The sequence below is a fragment of the Columba livia genome, chromosome 5, assembly GCF_036013475.1.
Source record: "Columba livia isolate bColLiv1 breed racing homer chromosome 5, bColLiv1.pat.W.v2, whole genome shotgun sequence".
Lineage (NCBI taxonomy): Eukaryota > Metazoa > Chordata > Aves > Columbiformes > Columbidae > Columba > Columba livia.
Window position 1 is genome coordinate 62915373 of NC_088606.1, and position 25905 is coordinate 62941277.

The 25905-nt window shown below is 44.3% G+C and overlaps 1 protein-coding gene across 7 annotated transcripts in view; it reads left to right on the forward strand.

Annotated features, from left to right (window-relative positions):
* BDNF (brain derived neurotrophic factor) overlaps nucleotides 1-25108 on the forward strand; it is a 42956-nt gene extending 17848 nt beyond the window's left edge. For 3 of the 7 annotated variants that reach the window (XM_005499331.3, XM_005499332.3, XM_065065463.1), the window contains exon 2: nucleotides 21213-25108. In XM_005499331.3, the coding sequence (XP_005499388.1) occupies nucleotides 21213-21974 (762 nt within the window). In that variant the 3' untranslated portion in view covers nucleotides 21975-25108. Of the gene's footprint in view, nucleotides 1-2248; nucleotides 2554-7161; nucleotides 7320-11132; nucleotides 11155-13318; nucleotides 13477-21212 lie in introns of those variants that run through there. The other 4 variants (XM_065065465.1, XM_065065462.1, XM_065065464.1 and 1 more) reach the window with 4 other exon arrangements.
* Nucleotides 25109-25905: the final 797 nt, after the last annotated feature.

A 25905-nucleotide genomic window follows, 5' to 3' on the forward strand; every position in this document is an offset into this window, starting at 1 on the left:
TGTGTTTGTAGCACAGCAAAATGGGAATTTCCGCACATGGTTGCCTGGAATTGATGGTTCTCATGTTCTCAGCAGAGCTGAGCTGAAAGCGCGTACCACAGAGTGAGGACTTGTCAGGCAGTCCGTAACATGCTTCCTTTCCAAAATTAAAGAACTTGTTCTGATGGCAAACAGCTTTTTTTTCAGAATATCTGCCTTCTCCTTCACTCCTGAGAACAAGCCAGCAGATGCTTTGGTGTCTCTAAAGCACGATACTCCCTGCTGCTCATCTGCATGTCTAGTGTACCAGGAGAAGAGTCCTTCCTCCAGGAATAACATGTGTGTAATGTATTACATTACAGCTAATTAAAGTAGCCTCTGCTGCTGCTGTTAAACCTGACTCATAGATCATCCAAATATTTGCAGGCATTGTCTTATGGACACAGAATATTAAAAATGTGCTCTCTTATCACTATGCAAAAGAGCTGCTGGTGGAATCAGGGACCCACACTAATACGGTCATACCTGGAAAGCTGAGTGGTATCGTGGAGAGAAGTCCAAAATGGTAACATAAAATGCACACATTAACTTAGCAAGTTCCAGTTACGATCGCCGTGTTTGAAATCACACTCAAACATGCACCTGGCAGTATCGCTGAGTGACATAAGGTTATGCCAGTATATTAGAGTGGGAAAAGAAATGGCTCATATATTCCTAATGGCAGAATTTGAATAATACAGAAATAGCCAAACAGGAGCTGGGCTGAAGAGCTACCTTTGTTAGCGACTATATCAGCCAGCAAGACCTGGGTGGGATTCCTCAGGCCTAGGCTGTTAACAAGGACTTTGAAAAATTGTATCCTTTCTTGTAAATTGAATAGATTTAGACTGGAGATCACTGGGACGAAAGAGGTGGAACCGTCTTCACAGCTCAGTGACACTTTTCGTTCAGACACACAAAACCAAACCCCCAAGTGCAAGAAGGATGGTAATGTGGTACTTGAACATGATTTTTAAAGAAGTTCTTAAAGCTGCAAAGGATATTAACCACCAGAATTGTTTCCCTTAATATATATTAAAAGCTGTTTTATATGGAAGGCCTTAGGTATACTCAAATTTCAAACGCCTGGGATATTTTATGACTTTACTGATCTAATAAATGCAGGTGTTTCATAGCAAAAGCACACAGGCAATCAGACTGTCTGAAGGCAGCAATGAGTTGCACACGTTTCTTCTAGTATAAATAAATGGCCACGAGCGCACTGAAGCGGTTGGGCCTTTGGCATTAATTGCAACTAGATGGCAGTTGAGCTTTAAAGTGTAGAAAATATACTTGTTTTAACTGATTCATAAAAGAGATGGGGTATCTTCTGAAAGTCAACTGCCTCCAGCTTTACCAGGGAGGGGACGGGCAGGGTGGAGATGAGACTGTGACAGCCCATGCTGGGCTGGGGACAAAGTGGGTGCCTCTCCCACGCTGGCTCTCGCCGTGGGACGTGGCCCAAGGCACTGTCACCCACGGGCACACGCATGAGCTCCCGCTCAGTGCAGCCAGCCCGGCCGAGGGCCGTGCCATGCCATCTCTCTGTCTTTACCAAGATCAAATGGAGCCACTCAATCAGGAGATGCCATTATTGCCTCCACCATGCAATTTCCACTATCAATAATTTACTGTATTTGCTGGGCATGCAGAAGGGGCAAAGGCAAGACAGATTTTTGACAGGGGGGAAGGAAGAACCAAGCCGGCGGGCAGGCGGGCAGAGCCGAGCGGGGCGTTTCACCCGGGATCCCGCGGGCACGGCGGCCGCCCCTGAGTTCGCCGGCGGGCGCTGGCACGACGGGCGGCTCCGGCGGTCGGTCCCGGTCCCCTTCCCGGTCCCCGACCGGGCAGAGCCGCCTCCGGGCCGCCGGGTCTGAGCACCCGCGCCCGCTGCGCGCCTCCAGAAAGTCACCGGTGTAACGTTACCTGGGGCGCTCATTAATAAGCAATGCCTGTTATTATCTTGATTGCATTCTCAATAGGCAAACTACGGAGAGGTCAACGCGGGAGCGATATTTAAATGGATCGGGCTTGCTTAATACCGCCGGAGTAAACCAATATCCCGCGGCGGGCGGGCGGACCGAGCCCCCCCCCCCCAACCCTGCTCCGCTCCCCGCCCGGCCCGGCCCCTCCGCGCCCTGCCCGCCGCTCGGGGGGCGCCGGGGGAGCGGGGGCCGGGCCGGGCCGGGCGGGCGGGGCGGGGGCGGTGGCGGGGCCGGGGAGGCGGCGCGGAGGCTTTAAGCGGGGCAGCGCGGGGCGGCGCGGTGCCTGCGGCCGCGGCAGCCGCTGGCCGGAGGCGCACGGGAGGGGGACGAAGCCGCTCCACGGGGAGGCGGCGGGGCCGGGAGGCTCCCGTTGGGCGGCGGGGGTGGGGATCCGGCTCCGCTGCCCTCCCGCCCCTCATAAAGCTTTGATGAGACACTTGAGCCGCCGCCTGTGTTGCCGGGGCGGCGGGAGGCGACCGGTGGGACTGGGCGCCCGGGAGAGGATGTGACTTCCCGGAGGGGACCCGGACAGGCTTTGTGTGGACGAGAGGTACGCGGCGCCCCGCCGGGAAACTTGAGGGGCCGGGGAAAGGGGTGGGCGGGCGGTCGCGGGCCGGTACGAAGCGTCCGGGGAGCGGGAAGGGCGGCGGCGGGGCAGGGAGGGCCGGGGCTGCCCCGCTCCCCTTTGTTCCCGCACCTGTCGGTCCGGCCGGTGCCCGGCGGGGGTTCTGTTGGGGCCGGTCCCGGCGGGAGCGCTCCCCGGTCGGCGGGAAGGGGAGCGCGGGGCCGTTGGGCACCGGCGGCCGTTGGGCAACCGGCGGCGCTTCCCCGACGGCGGCGCGGGACGAGGCGGGGCGGGCGCGGGACGCGCCGTCCGCATGGGGGCGCTGTGCGCGGGGCGCGGCGGGCGGCGCCCATGGGCAGCGGGCGGCGCCCCCTGGCGGCGGGCGCGCGGCGGGGCGGCGGCCCCGGCCCGTTCCCGCAGCGCCGGGGGCTCCGGGGGCCGGGGCGGGCGGGGGTCCCGGTGTGGGCGGCAGCGCGGGGCGCCGGGCTGCGGCGGCTGCGAGGGGAGCGGTGGGCGGGGAGGGAGGGGTCCGGCCGGGCGCCGCCCCGGCGCTGGCGGCTGAGGTGCCGTCAGGGAGCGGAGCGATGCACTTGTTGAAGCGCAGCCGACGCTGGAATGTGAAGCACGCCGGGCACCCTCACCGGGATCCCCGTGCCATGGGGGCTTTGGCCGCCGCCTCTCCTGATTTCCACCGTGCGTGGGGTGTCCTGCGTGGGGCGACGTTAGCGGCTCCAGTCGTGTGTGTGCAGTTGCGGGGAGAGGCCGGTTCCTCTGCTCCTCAAAACCCATTATTTTATGGCATATTGGTGTGGAAAGCGCTGATCCTCCAGCCAGAAAGGAATTGGTGTTAGACAGTGAACTTGGTTGGCAAAGGTTTAATTAATACTCTGGAAACCTTGCACTATCCCACTTGATTTTTTTTTTCTTTCCTTTTGTAAGATTAAAAGCATAAGGTATTACAACTGTGAGCCACACTTTGCTTGTTTATGTTTGAGAGGTGCTATTGGTATCTTGGTTTGTACATTACGGTTAAAATATGTACTTTTCCTTTCAGTTTATTGCAGTTTGCTGTTCTGAGGTTATGACTATTGCGAGATCAATAGTCATTACTTATTTATGTTTCTAGTAACACGGTTCTAATGAATGCAAAGAATCTACCCTGGCGTTACATTTTTCTTCAGCAAGTATTTCTGTAATCTTTAATTCATGGTGTGATAAGTACATAAAATGAATTTCCTTGGTTGCCTTTAGATAGAAGCAAAGGGCCAGGCAATGAGATGCCTACTCGGGGACAGGAGCAGCTCTCATGTCACGAAGTTTGGCTGAGTGGCTGTTGGCAGGAGCGAAGGGGTCGCTCTGTTCGCTCACAGTCGGCTGTCCCAAGCAAGAAGGTCGTCATATCGTCCTGCTTATTTGTGTCGGGTAGCACCTTGGTGCAAGTCGACTATTCCTCTATCACGGCAGGAATGCTGCCTGCAAGCTCTTGAGTGAAAACTGGACCCCAGTGGTGGCCTGTACTTACTCTTGGTGTGGAAGAACATCAGCAGAGGGGATGCTCTTGGCTCTCTCCAGGCTGCGAATCCCGCTGTTGGACACACGAGAGGAGGGAGTGGCTGCTGGGGATGCTGCAGCTCCCTTTGGGCAATGGCTGTGTAAACCCGGGGCGAAGGAACGCCAGGCAAACTGCGACATTCCCTTGCAGCAGAATGGAGTCATCCCTCACCTGCATCTTTGGTCAAAGCAATGGCTACATTTCAATTCTAAAATACCTTGACAGCTGGTAGATGTTGCAGCTCTTTACGAGATAAGGGAGCCTTGCTACAGGGCTCTGTAACTCGCAACAATTTTCTGCTGTAGTACTATCACTTAATGTTCAGCTTCACTGAACCTCAGCTGGGAAAACCCATTTGTAAGTAGCACGCCTTCTGTTCACACTGCCAGTGCTCTCTGCCTGCTGGAGCTGCAGGGTAGATCCTGTTGTTATGTGGCTGTGAAATCAGGGTAAATCGGGTCAGAAGGATCAAGAACAATTTATCTCAATAATCCAGATACAACAGTGGAGGAAAATGGGGTAGGACTTTTATCTTGGAGTGAGTAAGGCTAAACTGAAGTTTAATTTCAAGCAGCGTGCTTTTAAACACAAAGGCATTGGGTTGTAGTGTAGTGCTATGGGAGTACTACAATATGCTGGAATACTATGAAACGTAGTGCACAGATGCAAAGGATTTTAAAGACTCATTAAAATGTGAAAGAACATAGTGGAAAATAAGGATCCGTGCTTTTGCTTAAAAGCTTTGCATATAGTGACAATGCTGAGCTGAAAATAGCTGCAGTTAAAAGTCCTTGCAGTACCTGTAGCACTTTCTGGAACTGTTACTCTGCTGTTACAGTGAGGAAAACACAAGAAGCTGCATGTCTAGCTCAGATAATAGTTTTCTGCCTGGGTGCAGGTATAAAAGCAGGTTACAAGAAGCTTTGCAAGTAGGAGACCCTCTAATCTCTTCTATGGGTGCATGAAAACGAGAAACAACTCAGAGTAAATTGTGTAATGTGTGGTCCTATTAAACAAACAAAAAACACACTTCCCTTGTCTGCCTTCCTGGTTTGTGTAAAAGGCTGAAATGTTCTAAGAATGCGCCCTGTGCCTATGTCCTGGTGGTTTTTACACTAGAAAGCTCATGTTAGGCATTGTGTGAATTGGCGGAGGCTCCACTAGAAGAGGATATATGCTTTTAATAGGTTAATTGCTAACTTGTCTTGACCTGTTTTCAATATGTTGTGAGCGCTTGGTTCCTCCTAGATAGCTAAAACGCCGCTTAATTAGGAAACTCTCAATCATTTCTCAGATCAGTTCATATACTGGTGTTCTTTGTAATGCTTAGCTGTGAACACCCTTTAAGAGGAAGCTTTTAAAAGCACCAAAGCTCAGCTATTTTTGTGTATTGCCGAAATGAAGTGGTAACTCAATAACCTACTGCCTGAAGTTCCTGCTGGGAAGGCGCTGGGTGTAACAACTCCCTTGTTCCCCGCGATGCACCATTAGGAAGGTGTACAGGTGTGTGCTGAGCAAGCTGCCTGATGCACAAGCTGGGACGGGGCTGTGCCCCCTGGCTGTCAGCTCACAAACCTGTTTCCCTTCCTTATCCATACCTATTATTCAGTCTCATCTTGGACTGTAAGTTGTTTGGGGCAGAGATCATCTTGCCTGTTTTTCTGTTCCTGGTACCTGAAGAGGACTCCTCAGCGCCTTTGTGATACAAACAATAAAGAATAGATTTGGCTATGTAGTGTGTACTGGCAACTTTGCTATAGTGCCTCAAACTTAAGTTTTTTCAACATAAATCCTTATGCTACTGGATTTGGAAACACTAGAATATACAATACCAGAAGAGTAAAATACTTTAATTTTGGAAATACATGTTTAATTGGGCACCCATAACACTGTGGCCTGTGTCCTCTGATTTAATCTTTTTTTGGCCATGTTGCTTACAGTTCTAGGCTCTGAGCAGTCCAATGAGGAGCACTGCTTGCAGGAGTTGTCCACGCAGAAGAGGACAAATAGTCATATTTATAAAATGTAGGTGATCTGCAGGCTCAGGCTCATATTTTTCCCCTTTTCAACATCCAGGACCTAATTATCAAGCAACTATAGACTGGTGGAGTTCAACTATTAAACCCAAAAGTAGCAGTCAACATGGAACAGTCTGAAATATTGAAGATGCTGTGGAATTGACTGAGTAGGAAACAGTCTTACCAAAAAAAAAAAAAAAAACACACCTCATCTCAGGTGCAATTTCTGCCCTTTATAAATCATTAACAGAGTGTTGGCTGGGATGATGCTGATTTGATGTGATTGTAATCCTTTAGTAACACTGATACTGGTGGTAGCAGAATGTCCCATTACAACATAATTTAGGCATCACGAATGGATCCAGCTGTCTGAAGATGAGTCCCATGGACAACTGGAGGAAGCAAAAGGAAACTTCATTTAGTGAATTTTCATGTCCTGATGACAGCTGCCATAAGGCTGTAGCAGTTGTATACTTTCCTTGGTAAGAATATTGTATCTTTCAGAGAAGTCATTTTTCAAAACCAGTTAATTAGGACAGTTATTTCTGGCCGTGGCATTTGTACAGAACAGAAGGCATGATTGTTCTTATGTTTGTTTCTCTGAGTCCTTTGATCGACTAGAAGCTCTCAGTGCTTTACGCTATAAATTACCTCAATACTTTGGCAGTTCATTTCTTTTTCTTGTGTACTTGGTTAGGAAAATGCAGAAATCCTTGTGACTCAGCTTCAGACTACTATAAATTATGAAGAAATGGGGGAGGGGGGTCACATTTCAAATTAGGAAAGGCAATTCTAGGAGGATGGGAGGAATACTGGTCGCTAAATTTGAGATAAGCATCTGCTGGTATCTCAAAATCTGAGCAGCTACTGCCACCTAGAGATGCATGACCCAAACACGCTGCTGTGCCTGGCTCTGGCAAGCGGAGCCGAACAATTAAACTAAGCGAGGCTGCGAGGCTGCTAATCCAGATCGTTCTTACTCACAGCATTAAGTTTAGTGTATGCATGCGGGCTTTATTTAACCCTATAACTGAGGTGGTACCTGCGAATCCTTTTCTAGCCATGCAGGTAACTAATCTTTGTAGAGTTGTCCTTGTGAGGCTCAAATAGTTGAACATGAAGGATCGCTTTCAGGAAGTCATGTGCTAACTGAACTTCAGATGACACCTAAAGAACTATTTGTAAGTAAAATTTATCCTGGCTTGTTACAGCTGTAGGTGAGACTTGATAGTGTTCACCAAAACAATGCAATGTAGAAGTGGTCCCTCGAGGATTTTGGTCGGGTTGGCGGGGTGTTCTCCCACCCTAGGATAGAAGACTACTGGGTAGGGGATGTCCTGTAGTAGATATTTGGTGGATTAGAAAATAAATTTTGATTTTCATAATGTATCAACTCACCAGCCTTTCTTTAGCTTGGCTTCACTAAATCCAGGATTTTTCCCAATTTCAAAATTAAGTATCAAAGTTAAACTGGATATGTGAGTATTTGTTACCTCAAAGCTAACAACATGGGATATGCTTTTTATGTCACCCCTTCATTCTTAGGACATAGTTTCCTGTTTTGTTTTGAGCTCACATCTTCTGATTTGTATGCTTTGTATGGTTTTGGCTGTAGCAGGTTCTTTCTCTGCATTTGAGAGAGGAGAATAAGCACAGTTCCCTATTTAATTTGTGAGGAACTGCTTATAAAGAGAAACAATGTGCCTTTTTTACCCACTGGACTCAATCTCATGGGCAATTATTTCTGTTTGACTCTTACAGACACAGTGAGTATCAGAGGGTTTTATGGTAACTTCTAGCTTATGGCTATCAAATGAACAGTGGGATAAAATATCAACATGCATGACCTTCAGTTGGAGCTGAGAACTTCATTCTTGCAGAACCCTGAAAATGCAAGCCACTAGTTGATGGCATGTACTGCATATCTGTCCAGGTTATGGTTTTGTTAATTTATTAAAATACTATAAATCTGTCAGTATAACGTATACTGGGATAAGTGCTTAATGTGTAGTTTTCCTGGGGGAAACTGAAGAGCTGTGATAGATATATAAATAGAGACATTTGCTGTTCAAGTCAGGAGGCAACTGCAGACCTTCTGTAAAATGTGCAGGTGTATGAGGAGAGAGCCATTGCACCAAATTAGTGTTTGGAAAACTACCCTTGGCCCCATTGGAGTTCCACATCCAACTTCTGCCTCTCCAGTATGTGCACTGGGCGACAGGTAGGCTTGTAGTCCCTTGCGTGCATGTAGCTTAGCAGGAGGAGCCTGGAAAAACATGGAACTAGGTGAAGCCTTGAGCAAAATGCTGTTACATGTTCTTTATTAACTCAGCAGGCAAAAGACTTAGAGCATGTTGCAGCAGTTAAGGCTGTAACAATAAGAACAGGACTAGAGTGTTTTTTTGGAATCCTGTAGTATGTATCTTATAAAAGAGAGTTAAGCATAATCTTGTGCCAATTCTAGCACGTTATGCCTTATCTAACATGATCAAAACACTGCTTTCTTTAAATGTAACAGTTCCTGGAGAAGTGCCGTTTTGTCTGGATCAAGGAATTAAAGGTTGTGATCTCTGGATTCCTTAGTCCGTTATGCCATTTAGTTTCTGAGCTTGGTGCAACATTTAGTATCCATATGGTTTAGTTTACCCTTCTTTACAGTGGCCATGGCTCTCAGTGAGTGTTCAGAACTTGATATATTGAGATGAAAAAGAAATGAAATCTAAACTTTATTCAAGGGCTGGATTAGTAAACCAGCCTCCCTTTAGTCATTGCTGTCACCATACTACAGAAGCATATGGGCACTCTCGAGATGAGCGACAGGACTTGTTTTGCGGTATTTCTAGATAATTGTGCCTGCTGGCTGCCTGCATTAAGACTTGGATCTTCACTTGCTATTTACATTCCTTTTGAGTTGATAATCCAGTTTGACTGAGCCATAAATGCCAAGAGAGAAATGGTGTTTGATAGAATTTGCACTGAAAGCCAGTGAGTCCAAGGGAGAAGCAAAGCCACTAACAAGTTCAAGCTGGCAAGGGTAACTTAACCGGAACCCATGCCAGGAAACTGTGGTGAAGTATGAATTTGCTGCTGAACATCATGACCGGCCTTTATCTTTATAATAGGTCGAACCAAAACTAGAAATAAACACATCTGAAGTTCTCCATTTTTGCTTTTCCAGATTAAACATTGCAGTTTATGTCAATGTCATGATTAATTTTTTTTGTTGGCAGCTAATGTCCTGCAGACTGGTGAAGAAGGATTGGTTTTATTTTATGGGAAGCAAGGAAGGATGTTTGACATCTTGTTATGACAACAGGGTATTTACTTGTGTGGCATTGGCAAGTTGCTGCCGATGGAGCGGTGGAAAGAGTGCTTCTTTACATCTTCTCACACAAATACAAATGTTGTGTAATGACTAGCAAATGAATGTCTGAAAATGAGTTTTCACCTTAAAACCTAATGATTGGCATCTGAACTTAAAGAACAAAGTTGCCTTCCTTGGAAGACTCACTTCTAAGTCCTTTTGTTCCTCTCTATTTTGCACTAGGGATTCGTATCTGCTGCCCCCAGTGCAAAACCTTTCTGCAATTGTAACTGTGAAAGTAGCAGGAATGTTAATGATGAGCAAAGATGTTGCAAAAGGTTAAGTGAGTCAATGTCACATGCTTCCATTAAAAAAAAGGGTGGGCAGAGATAAGATTTAAGAAGAAACTACTCAGAGGTCTAAACCTTCAAAGAAGTTTACCTCTGAGTTTGACAAACTTGGATGGGACATCCTGAATTCCATAATCCTCAAGATTGAAGTCATATCACCTGGTTCTTAATCAGTTTTGTTCAACATATGATATTGTTGTATATTTTTTCCTTGGTCCGATTCCTATACCTGTTATGAAAATTATAGAATCTTATGCTTGGAAATACTTGAAATCATTTCCTCTGCCTCTAGCTAACAGAAGGACAGCTATGCGATGAGAACTAGAAAACACAATAAATAAGTTCCAGGTCTGCTCTGAATCAAACACTTTGGAGCAGGTCTTCAGTTGCAAAGCAGCACCAGACCTGTTAGTATTCCAGTTGTACTCACTAGAAAATGACTGCAGGGGAACTGCAGATACTCTGCATATCTTGTAATTCAAGTTCAGACATACTTCAGAATGTGACCTGTAGTTTTGCTGAGGACAGTCCTGAGCCATTTTTATTTTTTGCAAAAAGATGCATCTGTGGAGATGTACTGGGGAAAAAAAAAAAGACTGGAACCCAGTCATCCTCTTTCCTTTCATGGTTTTGATGGGGATGGTGCTGCTACACTGGCTTCATCCCCTCTAAGGGCTCAGCATCTGTATTATGAGTAGATATAGCCTTGCTCATCTCTGTTTTATACCAAGTAAGGCTGACCTTTGGTCAGCTGCTTGGTCTGTTTGTAGGGCTGGTAAATAACTACTTGTGCAGTAGTAGTTCACTGTGGCAGTAGGTCTTTCCTGAATTTCATAGCAAATTTGCTCTGTAGAATTTGCTGGGTAAAAGCATTCTCTGGAGGAGATGGGAAGCGGTTTTGCATTTCAAATCAAACCTCTTAGAGCTTTTAATGGTGAAGAATGTTTCTATTTTAACACTAATTTTGCTTTTCTTGTTGTTCTTTGTTATATAATGGTGGAGCCCACAAATTAGAAGCATGAAGCTAAAAGCTGAAGAATGAAGGAAGAAACAAAAAGCCATATGGCAATAGCAGGAGGTCCTGCCACCCCACCTTAGGCTGGTGACAACATGCCCTACATTTAACCTACAGTCAGGAACTAATTAACGACACAGATGGAAGTGAGCTAGCATATGTATTCAAAATAATACCCCTAAGGTTTTAATCAGCTGCCCTGCCTCTTTTCTGGGTTAGACATCTAAGTTACCACAGAGAGATCTGCAAAATATGTGAATGATACATATGGTTGAGGCAGGTTTGGATTGGGAGTGGGGGCTCCCCTCTGCTCCGGGGGTTCAGCAGCGACTTGCTGTGCTGTCTGGGTAAGTTGTTTATACATGTCCTTGTGGGCTTCAGCCTACCCAGAAGGAAAATAGGATGTGGTTCCGCCTCACCTAAGGATGTTGAGATTAAGTGTTTGCAAAGCACGTTGGAGGCTTTAATAGTGTGTTCTCCAAGAAATGTTGCGCAGGTGGGGAGTCACAGCAGCACAAGTACCAGGTCTCTCTGCTCTTGCAACTTCTCAGTGTTTTTTCCTCTCTAGAACTACTAATTATCTCTGATAAGACAGCTCTGCTTTTGATTTTGAATAGGATAATCTACAGTGTTGTGTCGAGATTTGAAAGAGGGAGAACACTTGGCTGTTTTCAACAGACTAATTGGGTAATTTAATGTTTCTCGCTTTAACTTTCTCTTTCCCACCCCCAGCTCTCTGAAGAGAGTCTCTCCTTCCCTGCGGGGCAGTAGGATCTGCTTATGTAAAGGGACAGGTATTGAAGTTTTTCTAGAGAAGTGTTTATTTAATGACCGAAATCCCATATACAAATGTACCCTTTGGAGCTCAAGAGCTCTTACAGGGAGAACAGTACACAGGCAGCAAAGCCACTTATTTTCAGTGTGGGGGTGTGTGCCTGAAACAAGACACCCAAGCGTGGAAAGGAGGAAATTTAGGTGGTGTTGGGCTGGATTTTGCATACTTCTGTTTATAGGCATGTCTGGGCTATTTATGTGCTTATGTCGGTGGGGGAAGGGAGGAGCTGGTCTGTACACCTAGAAAGCTTTTTTCCTTCGTCTTTAAAGTGTAATTATTACCAAATACGCATGTTATCCCTCCAGAGTCCTGAGTGTCAGGAAGCTGTTTTGCTGAAACAGGTCACTTTTTGTGCTGATACAACTATTGGCTGTAGTTAATGTGTTGGCTCCATTGGATTTTATGACCACTTGAGTACTGAGCCACCTTCACGGCTGGGATAAATCTATACCAGGTAGTGCCTGTGTCTACCCAAATTGGGTCCACTGGAACCTACTGCTTCATTGAACCCCAACAGTTTTTGGGAAAATGGTTTTCCACTGTGCCACAATCTATTGTTACATTGGCTGACAAGTGTTGACAGTTATGAGGCAGGTAAGCTATTTTGGAGCAGAGGAAGGACCCAGTATCCATGTAATTCACAGGAATCGCAGTGTAATACTCCCCTATGAAGGAAATTACATCATTATACAACTGGGAGAAGGCAGGAGCTTGATAAATTATTTGTTTTCCTGCAAGGCTGTAGGTTTTTCTTTGTGTTCCATTAAACATTTGTACCTTGAGCAGCACAACTGATGAAGCTTGTTTTCAGACACCAGATGTACCTCCTCACCCCTTCTAGTAATTCCAAACCCTCTTTGTCAATGGAGCTTGTGAAATGAAAGCAACGTAACAGTGTTGTAAGTAGGTAAGCACATAATGCTGGTGTTTTCCTGACTAAGGATGGAGGAGCAGGTGAGCTTATTTGGGTAGGTCGTGGCTACTTGCGTGCCAGTTACAACATGTGACTGGGAAAAGACTGTTGTCTGTAAAACTTGTATCCCTCTACTGAATCCAGTCGAAGTTGGCCCCCAAATTTTTAAGATAGATCAGGGATAGAGAAGCAGGCATAGCAATTACAAAAGTCTTATTGCAACATGAAGCCACCTAGAAAGGTGAAAAACAAAGCTGAAAACTATAATGCTTTAAAATCTATGGTGTGCTGCATTGTCACAGTAAAGTATCAATGGTGAAAGAGCGCTTCTCGCCAAAGTGTTTTCAATATAGTTTATACATTAGCATAGTTTTCCAACAGTGTTATTTCCAAAGATAAAGCCGTTGTCTGAACAGAGCACATGCAGGGCTGGCTGCCCAGTGAGGTGGGTTAGATTCCTGTGGAGTACATCCTCGTTAAATACAAATTCCTCGTTATTCTACTAAGGTAGATTGAGGTGGCTTTGCAAACTTAGAAATTTCTGCTCCTGGTCTGGTTGTTCCTGTGTAACTTTGGACTTGAATACTCCCAGAAGCTGCTCTGGTACCTCAGTGTAAGCTTTTATCCCTTGCCCCATCTATGGAAAGTCTTTCCATGGAGATGCCGTGCTAACAACTGGACTGAGCATGTGTTGAGAGAAATCTGCACTCGAGGGCGGGCAGCCAAAAGATGACTGATAACACCACTAGCAAATGCAGGCATATTGTTAATACCTGTCAGGGCTTTGACAACAGGCATTTCCAGTTTCTGGTTCATACACATCACAACGTACAGATTTGCTTCATTTCAAGGGACTGACTATGGCTAAAAGCAAGGTATTCGCATACAGCAATGCCACACACAGTCAGGGTCTCAGCAAAGGTAAGAGTCTTGCAATAAATGGGTATAGCCCTTGCTCTCCTCCCTTTCTCTAGAGAAAGCACTGCCTGCCCAAACCATGGGTGACTGCTCCATCTGATGCTTATGCTTTTTAACCATTGATTTTCCTTGGCTAAGCTTCACTTACATTCTTGTTGAGTGCATGATGTTCTATAGGTCCTAGGAAGCTTGCCACTTGCAGCAGAACCGATGGGTGCGTGGGATGTTTTACATGCTGTTCAATAGTTTACAGGCACTTGTAAGATCCAGGCTCAACTGGTACAGCAGCTTCTGGGTTGTTGCAGGGCTGCTGGACACATGTCACAGCACAAGGGATCCAAGTCACGCTAGTTTGCACACAACATGCTCCGTTCTGTTCCTGCTCTGGGGTGCCAATTATCCTTGACTTCAGTGGGAGCTTCATGTGTGTACTTGGCAGAATCGCTTAGTCCTGTGACGATTCAGCACAGTATTTCATATCAAAGAGCCCTAGTGAACTGGAGCACAAACCACAAATGCTGCTCAAAGGTCTGAGGTTCTGCCCTGACATTCTTCCACGCACAGGTTGAATTAGCGTTACATAAAGCTCTAGTGGCTAACAAAGCAAATGATTTCAGAGAACTGTAATTATCCGCTCCCGTGGAGGAACCAGATAGTATCTTGGCATGGAGTAATTGTTTCATGAAATGGTTTTGTGGTTGTTTGTCTTGTTTTGTGGGGAGTTTTAGGTAGCCGATTCTACAGGTGAACATACCTTTCACAGAGGTTGCGTAATAGTAGTTCTGAATGAACACAGCAAATGCATGAATGTATCTTGACAAGTACTCTAAACCAGATTAATGCTGTTTTCTAACCTTGAAGTCAATTTTGAAATTGGAATTTGCCAATGCTTGGAAGTTGTGTTGCTAATGTACAGCATTGGTGGCGTGGCAAGAGGTGGATGGCATGTTACCCTACCCACGATACTCCTGATGAGCAAAAATAAACCTGCTGGCAGCGCTTTTATTTGAGGAGGACTTTCATTGCATACCTAGGTATTTCAAGGTGAAATTTTGGCAAAAAAATGTTTTACTAAAGCATATTGTGCTTGATATGTGTAGTGTCATGCATACAAGCACCCTTTTGGAGCCAAGTTGGTTTACAGGAGAGATTGCAACCCCTGTGTGCAGGACGCTGTACAAACAGCTGGAAAGGCAGGTTGTGTGCCACTGGCCCAGCAATCGGTTCCCATTGGTAAAGGGTAAAAATAGTGCACATCTGTTCTCTTCTATGGGTGCTGTCTCACTGAAAGCTCCAACTCCATCTGTGAGACTGGCCCACGATTCATTCAGTGCACGTACTGCCAAAATTCATCCTGCCCGTTCCCCGGTATGGGCAGAACGGGTCTGAGATCCATCCCGCAGAAATCCTACTGGGAACTCCTTGCAGCCCTGCGCTTGGCCAATTTAAGTAAAAGCATGCTTGTAATGAGGAGACTGTCTGGTCTGCGCCCATTAGAGCAGCTGAATTCTCTTTCTCGGCGCTTTGAAGCCAGTGTGCCCTTTGCATGGCTGTTTGAGTGTCCAGGAAGGTATGATGAAAGTTTGTAGGAAACTCTGATACATAACTCTGTGAAAGATCAGGGGGTGTAATGTCATGGCATTATTATTTCGCTGTTATTTTCTTTGAGTTCTTTCCCTCCTCTGGTTGACAGGACTTGGGTTTTTGTTGTTTTGTTTTATTTTGTTTGGGTTTGGTTTTTTTTTGCATGCCTTGGGGAGAGAGTCCAATAAAACCTTGGAACACCCAAAAAAACCCTTGTAGTGATTTAAACAGATGAATACTTCTCCAGAGCCAATATAGGCATTCCTGGAGTTTCTTTGCTCTCAGAAGCTGTACCATAGGCAATATTTAGTAACATAAGATGAAAGCAAGTTTCTCATGTTAGAAATTGTAGTTTACAAACTACCTATTTATCTTAGTCTTCAAAATGGTTCTTAGTCTCTGCCATCTCTGGCATTATGGCTAAACAGATTTTATTACCTCAGGGAAAACTAACATGAGAATAAAAATAAAATGGTTTTTTTCTTCCTGACATGAAGGACCAACTTACAAGAATACAAATTGGGTGTGGGTGTGCATGTGTGTGTATCGGGGGGAGGGCACTTTATTTTCAGTAATAACAAGTAATTATATAGTTTGCTGCATAAATAGCCGCAAGGGTAACCAGAGTGCGTCAGACATCCAGTTATGCATGTGTTAAAGGTTAATACTGTTTGTTCTCAGTACATTTAGTCTTTGCAAATCATGTGCTGACATGCATCCTATTTTGGTGTCTGTTCACACACTCCGGTAATGATGCGTAGAGCAGGAACTCCTGCCTGTGCCATTCAGGAGTATTTAGTAAATTGAACTTTTGTATAAAGGTCCTAGAAAATGGCAAGGGATAAAATGAATGTCTTCTTGCTGCTAATTTTATCTTCTACCTCACATTCCTTTCTGGAGATTAAAGCATTATGAATCTATTCACTGCTGAAAGTTATTTCAACTTTCATGGCACATATCAGGATGCAGAAAAGCAAGTACGTGGTCACAGCTGTTCCTCAGGTCTCTCTGCTGGAAACACAACCTGTTAAGTTGCTAGATTTCTGCTTAAAATAACAAAATAATGAAATAAAATAATTAACTGGTGAATCCTCATTAAATACAAATACTGAAATAAATAGTACAGCTAGGTAATTGACTGCATATGTAAACTAGCTGTAGATAATTGACATGACCTTCATTTAACGAGCCTCCTTCCCATTAGTGGAGACGACTGCCACAATTATGTGCCCTTATTCTAGCTGTAATTGTATGGACTTCTGTAAAGTACAAACTAGGTCACGTCTTCCTGGGATCTGGTCCATGGTGGGTGACCTCTTTTCATTGCTTCAGCTTTGCTGTGCTGCGTGAGAGAAGGAAGGATGTTCTTGCAGCCCTGAGAATGGATGACATTGGGGAAGCTGGTCTCAAATGTGATTTCTGATAGACATCTCATGTGACCTGAGGGAGTAGTTTAAGGCCAGGTCTCAAGGAGACCAGGCCAGGTCTGAAGGACAGTAGCATATATCGATGTTACACAAGTTAGTGAGTGTACAGAACAGTCTATGGGACAGCATTTGAACCAAGATTCACTTTTCTAGAGAAGTCTTCGCTCTTTTATGCCCGGTGTTGTACCTGAACAGGAAGAGTGGGAAAGGACTGCAGCTTTTAGTTGTTGTTTCTAGAAGGTGCGGAGCAGTGACCTGAGCAATTTGAGGCTGTATCATGAGGGGTTTTTTATTTTGTATTTTTCTAATTGCATGTCTGACTAAAAGTGGCTGTTGCTACTTTGCTTTTTCTGACACTCTGTCCTGATGCTCTCAGAACACACAGCATCAGCCAGGTTGTTCCATTTAAGAAATACTCAGCACAAATGAGCATCCATGAGAAATAGTTGTTTAGTCTACCAGGGGTGGCATCAGGCATGGGTGTTCACAGAAATGCTGGGGCATCTCCATGCAAGGCCTTGTAGCGGTGGATGTGCCCAGCACGGAAAGGGGCAGGACCTTGCTTGGTAACAGGATGCTGGGAAAACAGCAAAATGCAACTTTTTTCCCCCGCGTTTCCACCCCAGTTCCGCTTCCACACGGGGTGACATGGTCACTGCCGTGTAATCGGAAGGATGTTTGTAATCTGTTAGTGTTTGGGGTTTACAAGGCACGTATTGTAACAGGACAGGCAGTATCTTTAATCTTTGCAACATAATGAAGGTTTGATATTTGGGGAGCAGAGGAAAAGGGCTGGAAGCTGCCATCCAAAGTGTTTCAATGACCTTTTTGGTGCTACATTGGGATATTAGTCCCGCTTCGCTAAGTAAGAGGTCAACTGTACATTCTCAATTCAGTTCAACAGTAGCAGAAAGGTTGCGTGTTTCTACTCATGGAATGAGATTTAAATCTTGTGCTGCTATAGCACGTTAAACTAGTAGATTTTGAGCAGCTGCTACTAGAAATTGCTGTGGCCTCTAAAATGAAGACATTTCCTAGGTGTTAAAATACTGCTTCCTCATATTAAATCACTTGATATCATTTTGCTGCCAAAGACAAGGACTGTGTATATTGCTCAAGTCACTGTCAAGATAGAGAGAAGTATCTTTTCACATCCTGCTTGCAGAGCTCAGTTTAGTGTGGGGCTCATTTACAAACCAGTAGATGTTTGGTCTGTATCTGCTTGGTAGTGATATTTCATGGGTCTGCACTGCTAAATCTTACTGTGACATACTCTTCTACTGTTACAAATGGGAGGAGGAGGAGGGGTGGCTTTTAGGCAGACACATTTTCTTGTGTATTATCAGTCTACTATGTAGATAATGGCTGTCTTAAAGTTTTTGGTTTTCAGAGCCTACTTGTACATTGTTTCTTGCTGCCCCAGATAATAGTAGTGGTTGTATGTCATTGGATGGGATGTAAATTGATCAGGCTTGACAGTGGTTTCCTTCCTAAATGGAAAGCAAAATTGATTAAGGAAGGATTAATTGCACAAGAGATATACAGTACTATTAGATCTGGTGGCCAACCAGCTGTTGGTGGAGGGTGCTGAGGGCTTATGGAAATCAACTGGTGAGGTTTCTCTGTACATCTGTCCTCTGTCTTCTTCCTTGTAAGAAAAATGTCCATGTGAATGAAGTTGCACAGCACCATTCCATTCATTTCACATCCCTCCAAGGTCATTGCTACCATGAGAGGTAAACAGCCCCGATGACATAGTGAAGGATGTGGCCTGGCCCAGGAATTCTCTTATCCCTCTGGTCACCTGTACAACCTGAAAATAAATGTTTGGCTTCCACCTGGTGCACTTAGCTGATGGGTGCAAGCTTCTCTGTGTTGTGTCCTCCCTCTCTTACCCTGGAAGGCCCTTTGGGGTACTGTGTGCTCAGACAGAGTCCGTCCTCCAGAGTTGAGCTTTTGGCTGGGACCTCTGGGTACTGCTCTAATAAGAATAACAGGAACTTGATTAGAAGCCAGAATATCTGTGTTCTGTTCACTGCTCTGGTGGTCACAAAGTGTGATGTGGGTGTTTGGGATTTTTTTTCCTTTTAAGTTTTACATAAAAAAACTCTCAGATTATGAGCATTATTTTTTCTGTTGCTTGTTCCACTAGCTCTGCGTTTGTATGCTAGCTGAACCACCTCTTCTCCCCCATGTCTCCTTGTTTGATAGAGGAAGACTGATAACCTCCTTCCTTGTGTTGTAAATCATCTCCATAGTGTTTCTCTTCATCCCCTTTGAGGAAGAAATCTGATATTACACCCTGTAGAATGTTTTAAAAATCTTAGGATGAAAAAATCTGCAAAATATTAATGTTCTGCATGGTTAGAGCAAACACTATGTTCCTGTGAGTCACAGATGTCAGCTTTGTTTAATCTTAATAAATCTATGCCACAATAACACTTCTAAACAGGAAGAGAGATGGAGGGTTGAAGGAAGAGTTGTGATGGGTTAGAGAGGACTCTTAGCCAAAATTTTATTTAGCAGGGGACCGTGAGTGAGGAGAGCGTGGACATAAACCCAAACACTTCCCACTCCCCCCACTTCATTAAGTAAACTTTGAGACCTACAAATTGGGCACTGCCTTTCTAGTACATATTTCATTTTCTTTGTATGTTTTATGATAGATTGTCTTTCCATGTTCAAGTCTTAAGAGTACTAGTTTCCCACAGCGTATTTGCAGGAGATGAAGTAAGGCTTTTTGCATAGCACCCTGTTGGCAAACAGAAATAGCATTTACTCCAATGAGAGCTGCCAAGTATGAGGTACTTCCGAATGAACTTCAAAAGCTCTGAAACAAGCATTAGCTGCTTCTTCAAAAATGTGAACAATGCCATTGCTTTCTAGCAAGCAGAGCTGGTGAGAGCAGGGATCGGAAGGAGGAAAAAATAACAACTGGACGTGATGGATGTTGTAGTAGCACTTGGGATCAGACAGAAAGTATAGCTCTGTGTCACTGCGGGATTTGGGGGGTCTTCTTGTAATAGTACCTCAAGTGTGTACTTTGCACTTGAGGGGGAAACAATCCTAGAATCACAGGGCAGTTTGGGTTGGAAGGGACATTCAAAGCTTATCCAGTGCCACCCCTGCCATGAGCAGGGACACTTTCACCCAGCTCAGGTTGCTCAGAGCCCCGTCCAGCCTGGCCTGGGATGTCTCCAGGGATGGGGCATCCACCACCTCTCTGGGCAACCTGGGCTAGTATGTTACCACCCTCACTGCAAAAAATTTCTTCATGTCCAGCCTGAACCTCCCCTCCTTTAGTTTAAAACCATCACCCCTTGTCCTGCTGCAATAGGTCCTTCTAAAAAGTATGTCCCCATCTTTCTTACAGGCCCCTTTTAAGAACTGAAAGGCCACAATAAAGTTTCCCTGGAGCCTTCTCTTCTCCAGGCTGAACAACCCCAACTCTTTCAGCCCGTCCTCACAGCAGAGCTGTTCCAGCCTTCTGACCATCTTGGTGGCCTCCTCTGGCCCTTCTCCAACAGGTCCATGTCTGTCCTGTACTGACGGCTCCAGAGTTGGATGCAGGACTCCAGGTGGGGTCTCACCAGAGCAGATGGGCAGAATCACCTCCCTCAACCTGCCCCAAGGAATGTACCATCTATAGAGACTTAGCAAAGTGCTTGGGAAGGAGCAGTTCAGGCTGTTGGGAATGGGATGTGCTGGTTACAAGCCAGTTGAGAAGTTTTCTTACTGGCACATGTTCTTGGTGCTATCCCTTCTCACTCCATCAGGACAGAGCCAAGCATACACATAAGCCTCAAAACATGGGCCAGAAGTTGGGGCAGAATGTGGGAAACAGGCAGTTTCCGTATGTCCATAGAGCTAGTTGCACTTATGGTTTTCATGCTGGGCTCTGGGCTTTAACTAGGTTTAAGTAATGTTTTGTCTGCTTGAGAACAGGCGATATGGGGCTCTGGGAAAATACGGTACAGTGGTTCTGGTGCTGTCATGTCAGTACAGCTCTTACCAGCTCTGTAATCACTCATGTCCCTTCCATCACGTTCACATGATGCAAGCAATATGTCCAGCTCAAATTTAGTGTGGCAGCAAGCATACTGTCCTGGACCATTTTCTTGCTCTGTATTTATATATACATGCCTTCTGCTTTTAGATGAGAAATTGACCTGCTGAGACCTCAGAATTTGTAGGGCCTTTTCCTGTGTTTTGAAGGTTGCTTTCAAAATACGAATGTGATTTATCCTGGTGCTGTTTGGTTTCTTGGGGATAGAATGATGAAATATTTTTGGCATAGAGAGATCTTAAAAATTAAATATTTGCATTTGCACTTGAAATGGAACTCTTGCCTTTCACACTTGTGAAGCAGCCTTTTACTGCTGAAATGTTGCATTGCTAAACAGCACTTATCCTTTTGCTGTTACTTGAAATGGGTGTACTCTGTCAATAAAGAGTCTGCATAGTATCTAATACTTGCTACAGAAAGACTTGGGCACGTAAGAGCTCTGACTTCCTGGTATCAACGTTGCCTAAGCTTTGGCATCTGCCGTATCTGAAATTCTAAATCAAAGGACACCCTTGTGCGCTGTATCACCGGTAATGAGTTGTGGCTGCATGCAGCAGATCTCTGCACAAAATGCATAATGTCTCAAGACAACTCAGATGAATTTTTATTACTCCATCCCTTGTAAGTTAATTATTTCTTTTTCTTGTTCTCGTCCTTAACAGTTCCACCAAGTGAGAAGAGTGATGACCATCCTTTTCCTTACTATGGTTATCTCATACTTCAGTTGCATGAAAGCTGCCCCGATGAAAGAAGCTAGTGTAAGAGGACAAGGCAGCTTGGCTTACCCAGGTCTGCGGACCCACGGGACTCTTGAGAGCCTAAATGGGCCTAATGCTGGCTCGAGAGGATTGACATCGCTGGCGGACACTTTTGAACATGTCATAGAGGAGCTTCTGGACGAGGACCAGGACATCCAGCCCAGCGAGGAAAACAAGGATGCAGACTTGTACACATCCCGCGTCATGCTAAGCAGTCAAGTGCCTTTGGAACCCCCGCTGCTCTTTCTGCTTGAGGAATACAAAAACTACTTGGATGCTGCAAACATGTCCATGAGGGTCCGGCGCCACTCCGACCCAGCTCGCCGTGGGGAACTGAGCGTATGTGACAGCACGAGCGAGTGGGTGACAGCGGCGGAGAAAAAGACTGCAGTGGACATGTCCGGGGCCACCGTCACCGTCCTGGAAAAAGTCCCGGTACCCAAAGGCCAACTGAAGCAATACTTCTACGAGACCAAATGCAACCCCAAGGGGTACACGAAGGAGGGCTGCAGGGGCATAGACAAGAGGCACTGGAACTCCCAGTGCCGAACTACCCAGTCTTACGTGAGAGCTCTCACCATGGATAATAAAAAGAGAGTCGGCTGGCGCTTTATAAGGATAGACACTTCCTGTGTATGTACATTAACCATTAAAAGGGGAAGATAGTGGATTTGTGTTGTATAGATTATATTGAGACAAAAATTATCTATTTGTATATATACATAACAGGGTAAATTATTCAGTAAAAAAAATAATTTTATGGACTGCATGTATAACTGAAGTTTATACAGTACAGTGGTTCCACAATCTATTTATTGAACATATCCATGACCCGAAAGGGAACGAAAGTCATTTGCGCACAAGTCTGAAAAAAAATCTAAAAAAAAATAGAAAAAAAAAAAAAGGAAAAACAAGCAAAGAAAAAAGTCTGCATTACATTCCTCGATAACATTGTGGTTTGTCGCCATTGCCAAGAATTGAAAATTTAAAAAGTTTTAAAAAAAAGAATAGAATTGCATGCTGCTTCAATTGTGAATTGATGATAAACTGTCCTCTTTCAGAAAAATAAATTGAACCAAAACATTCCGTTTACATTTTAGACAGTAAGTATCTTTATTCCTGTTAGTATTATATCTGTTTACTGCTTTTAACTTCTGATAGCGTTGGAATTAAAACAATGTCAAGGTGCTGTTGTCATAGTTTTACTGTTTCTCTTTTACTTTCAAACTCCCATCAGATTGAAAAAGGAAAAAAAAAAAATCATGACCTTATTCTGGATGACAAACAGATTTGTTTTTTGTATGTTGTGAAGGTGTTTGCAATAGCAGTCCAACTACTGACAAAAAATAATAATAAAAAAAGAGGCAACTGAAAAAGAATGGTGATGTTCCACTTCACATTGTTGAACTTCAGGCTTAAAGACAGCGCTTATTTAACTGTATGGCAATGTGCCATGGGTTATCTTATTTTTTAATTTGCTGTCTTTTGAGACCTGCATTTGCTTATACCATGTTTGTTTGTGTTTGGTTTTGGCTTTTTTTTTTTGCCTTTCCTCCCTCTGGAAGAATGTTGGTTGTGATCTTTAAAGCTTCTCACCATCCAACTGGAGTTTGTCATATAGAAAATGTTCTATAGCGTGTTGAGAGCGACGATTTTCATGTAATAAAAGACTCTGTGCTTGGCTCAAATGTCTTGGTGAAGCACAAGAATGTCACTAGAAAAGGGGCTAGAGAGATGGTGGTGCATCTGAAATCAGGTTGGTCATGGGACTGAATAGCTCAGACAGTTCAGGGACAAATAAGTGTTTTGGGGTGATGGAGCCTCTCCAGTCGCAGTCAGTGCTGGTTGCGCTGGTCCTGCGCCTCCTTGGAGCTGCCTTGGCCAGGGATGCAGGGAGCGCAGCCTCGTCCTCCAGATCACGGTGTGCAAACCGTGGTGGTATCCCTGCCCGAAGTGATGCAGAGAGAGGCCCTGCCTCCGGCTGAGAGCAATTCATGTGGATTTGTGCGTGGCTCTACCTCTGCTGTCAGCCTTATTTTATGAAACAAATATTGTCATTAAAAAAAATATACTCTTAAAGGAAGTGAAGAGCGAGTGCTGGAGGAGTTGGCTTAAATTGCTGATGTTCTGATAGGTTTATTTAGCCCTGTGCTACGCCTCTAACTCTCCTGACAGAAGTTCTAAAAATGCAGGTTTTAAGCCCAAGAGCACTGACTCCAGCGGGCAGAGAGGCAGAAATAGCTCATTAGTGAGCTCACTGAGGGCAGCTGCTATATTTGTAATTCCTGTAGATGAAGAAAAAGTAGCTGAACAAAAAGGAAAATACTGCAGAAACTGCATTAGTCTGCCTTGTTGTTGAAGTTAATTAAAAACCTAGACTGGGCTAAGCTTATTTGAAATATGATCCCCACAATAATTCTCTTTGCAGAGTATATTTAATGCCGAGTTTGTCGTAACTAGTAGAAACCCATGCTCAAAGCTAACAGAGAAACCTTCAAAATCAGTGATTTCTTCTACTTAGGGTAGAAGGGCTTCCCTCTCCCTGAAATAACTGACTGGCAAAGGAGAACCATCCCAACTGTAAAATGAAAACCTGTTGCATTGGCCATGTGTGCGCTGGACCGTCAATGAGAGGGTTGTGTGACCCACTTGAACTTCAAACTTCAGCCTTCCCCATCAATTGCAGGTATTCAGGCTCCTACACAGAAATCAGAGATGTAAACAGAACCTACCGAAATATCTCAAAATTTCAAATGAAGTATTCTTCATGCAAATTGAGCATCAGTGTAACAGAGAATTGCGTTTTTACTTTGGCCAGTACCTATATATATATTATAATTCTTTGCATTTAATAACCCAAATATGGCTCAGGACCTATTCTCAGCAGTATTCCTAAACTAACAGCAGAGAGGTGGTGTAATGGTGGCTCCCCTCAAAACCAGGGTTGGTTGCTTAGCAAGGGGAAAGGATGATGCTAATGACTGAATAACAAACAGATCACTTGTCTAGAATGGGAAAAAAAAAGATAGCTAGGACATGACAGTAATCTAATTCAGAAGCAGGAAAAAAAATAATACCCAGTTCAAATAAATTCAATTTCCAAAAGAGAAGTGTTAATGCATAAATCATGCTTGAAATAAAAAAGTTCCTAATTTCCCAAAGTCCTTTATGACAATATCCTTAAGTCACAAGTCCTCACCTGGCACAGGGGAGGGTGGCACTGGGGTGGCAGAATAAAAGCAGTGGGGTGGCAGGTTCAGAGGGGTGAAGTGCAGCCCATGCAGGTGGGGGACTAAGGATGGAGCTGAGAACCATGTCCTGTAGCTACATCTAGAGCGATATTCCCCATACAACGCCAATTCTATGCCAATGGATGTAACATGCAACTGGCAATTAAACTGCAGTCCCATGGCTCTCACCTGCCTGACCTAATACATCCATGATCACAGGCTTGGCAGTTTTAATTAAAACAGAGATGGGGGGGAGGGGTTGTTTTTTTTTAATGTCACTTAATTAAACTCTTGCTGTGGTCTGTTTGTGACAAAGGTATATCATGCATGTCAGCAGGCCTAGTGCTGTGTTAAAGTAAAGACTCTTGCAACTGTAAGTTAATGTCTGTGGCCTTGTTCTCTATTATTCACCTTGTGTAACATAAATATTTATTGTATATTTATATAATTTTATGGTTTTTTGGGACAAACTGAAATTGGCATTAAAATTTAAAAGCAACTGCGTCATATTGTAAATATAATTAAGCTATATTTAAGTGTACTGATTAACATAATATATGTTTAACTATAGAGTTTTTTATGTTTTTAAATATATTTTCAATATATATATATATATAAAAAAAAACTTGGGGTATTTTGGGGGACCATGTGACTCTTTTCTCTAATTGTAAAACAAACTTGAGTTTTACTATAAAGATGTGTGTTCTTTGTTTTAAAACAATTTTTACTTTATTTTAGCAATAAAATCTCACTCAGAGGGCAGATAGCCCCGTTTCATAGCTGGACAGTTAGCACTGGGAGGGGAGGGGTGGTAAGAATTTACTTTCCATAAAAGCTTGGGATACTTGCAGAATGATGCATTTCCATTTAATTCTAGCTCGTAAGTCCTCCTGAGACTACGTACCCATGCATTACACCTATATATTATTTTATTCAGCTGTAAAATTATGAGTGTAATGGAAGTTAGAGGGAGGGGTTACTAACCTTAGTAACTAAGGGATAAGTGAAACATAAACTCAATAGCTATAGACCAGTCATGTACCTGATTTTAAATGGTGTCATGTATATTTATATCCCCTGCGCTGAACTTATTTATGACCCCACAGAGTACTAGGAGTGGAATTCCTTGGATTTAACATGTTGTTAGTATTTCTAAAAGAATATGCTCCCCTATTACTGCCAAGCCTTTGTATATTAAATTATCCCATATCCCTAGAACAATCAGTAAATCCTCATGATGACTAGAAAACTTTCATATAACTTAAGGGGGGAAAAAAAAGCACAAACCCAAACTCTTAAAAAATTCCATTGCTGCTGATTTCCCAAGAGCCCAGTGCCAGCAACGTCACCACAAGAACTGAGGAAAT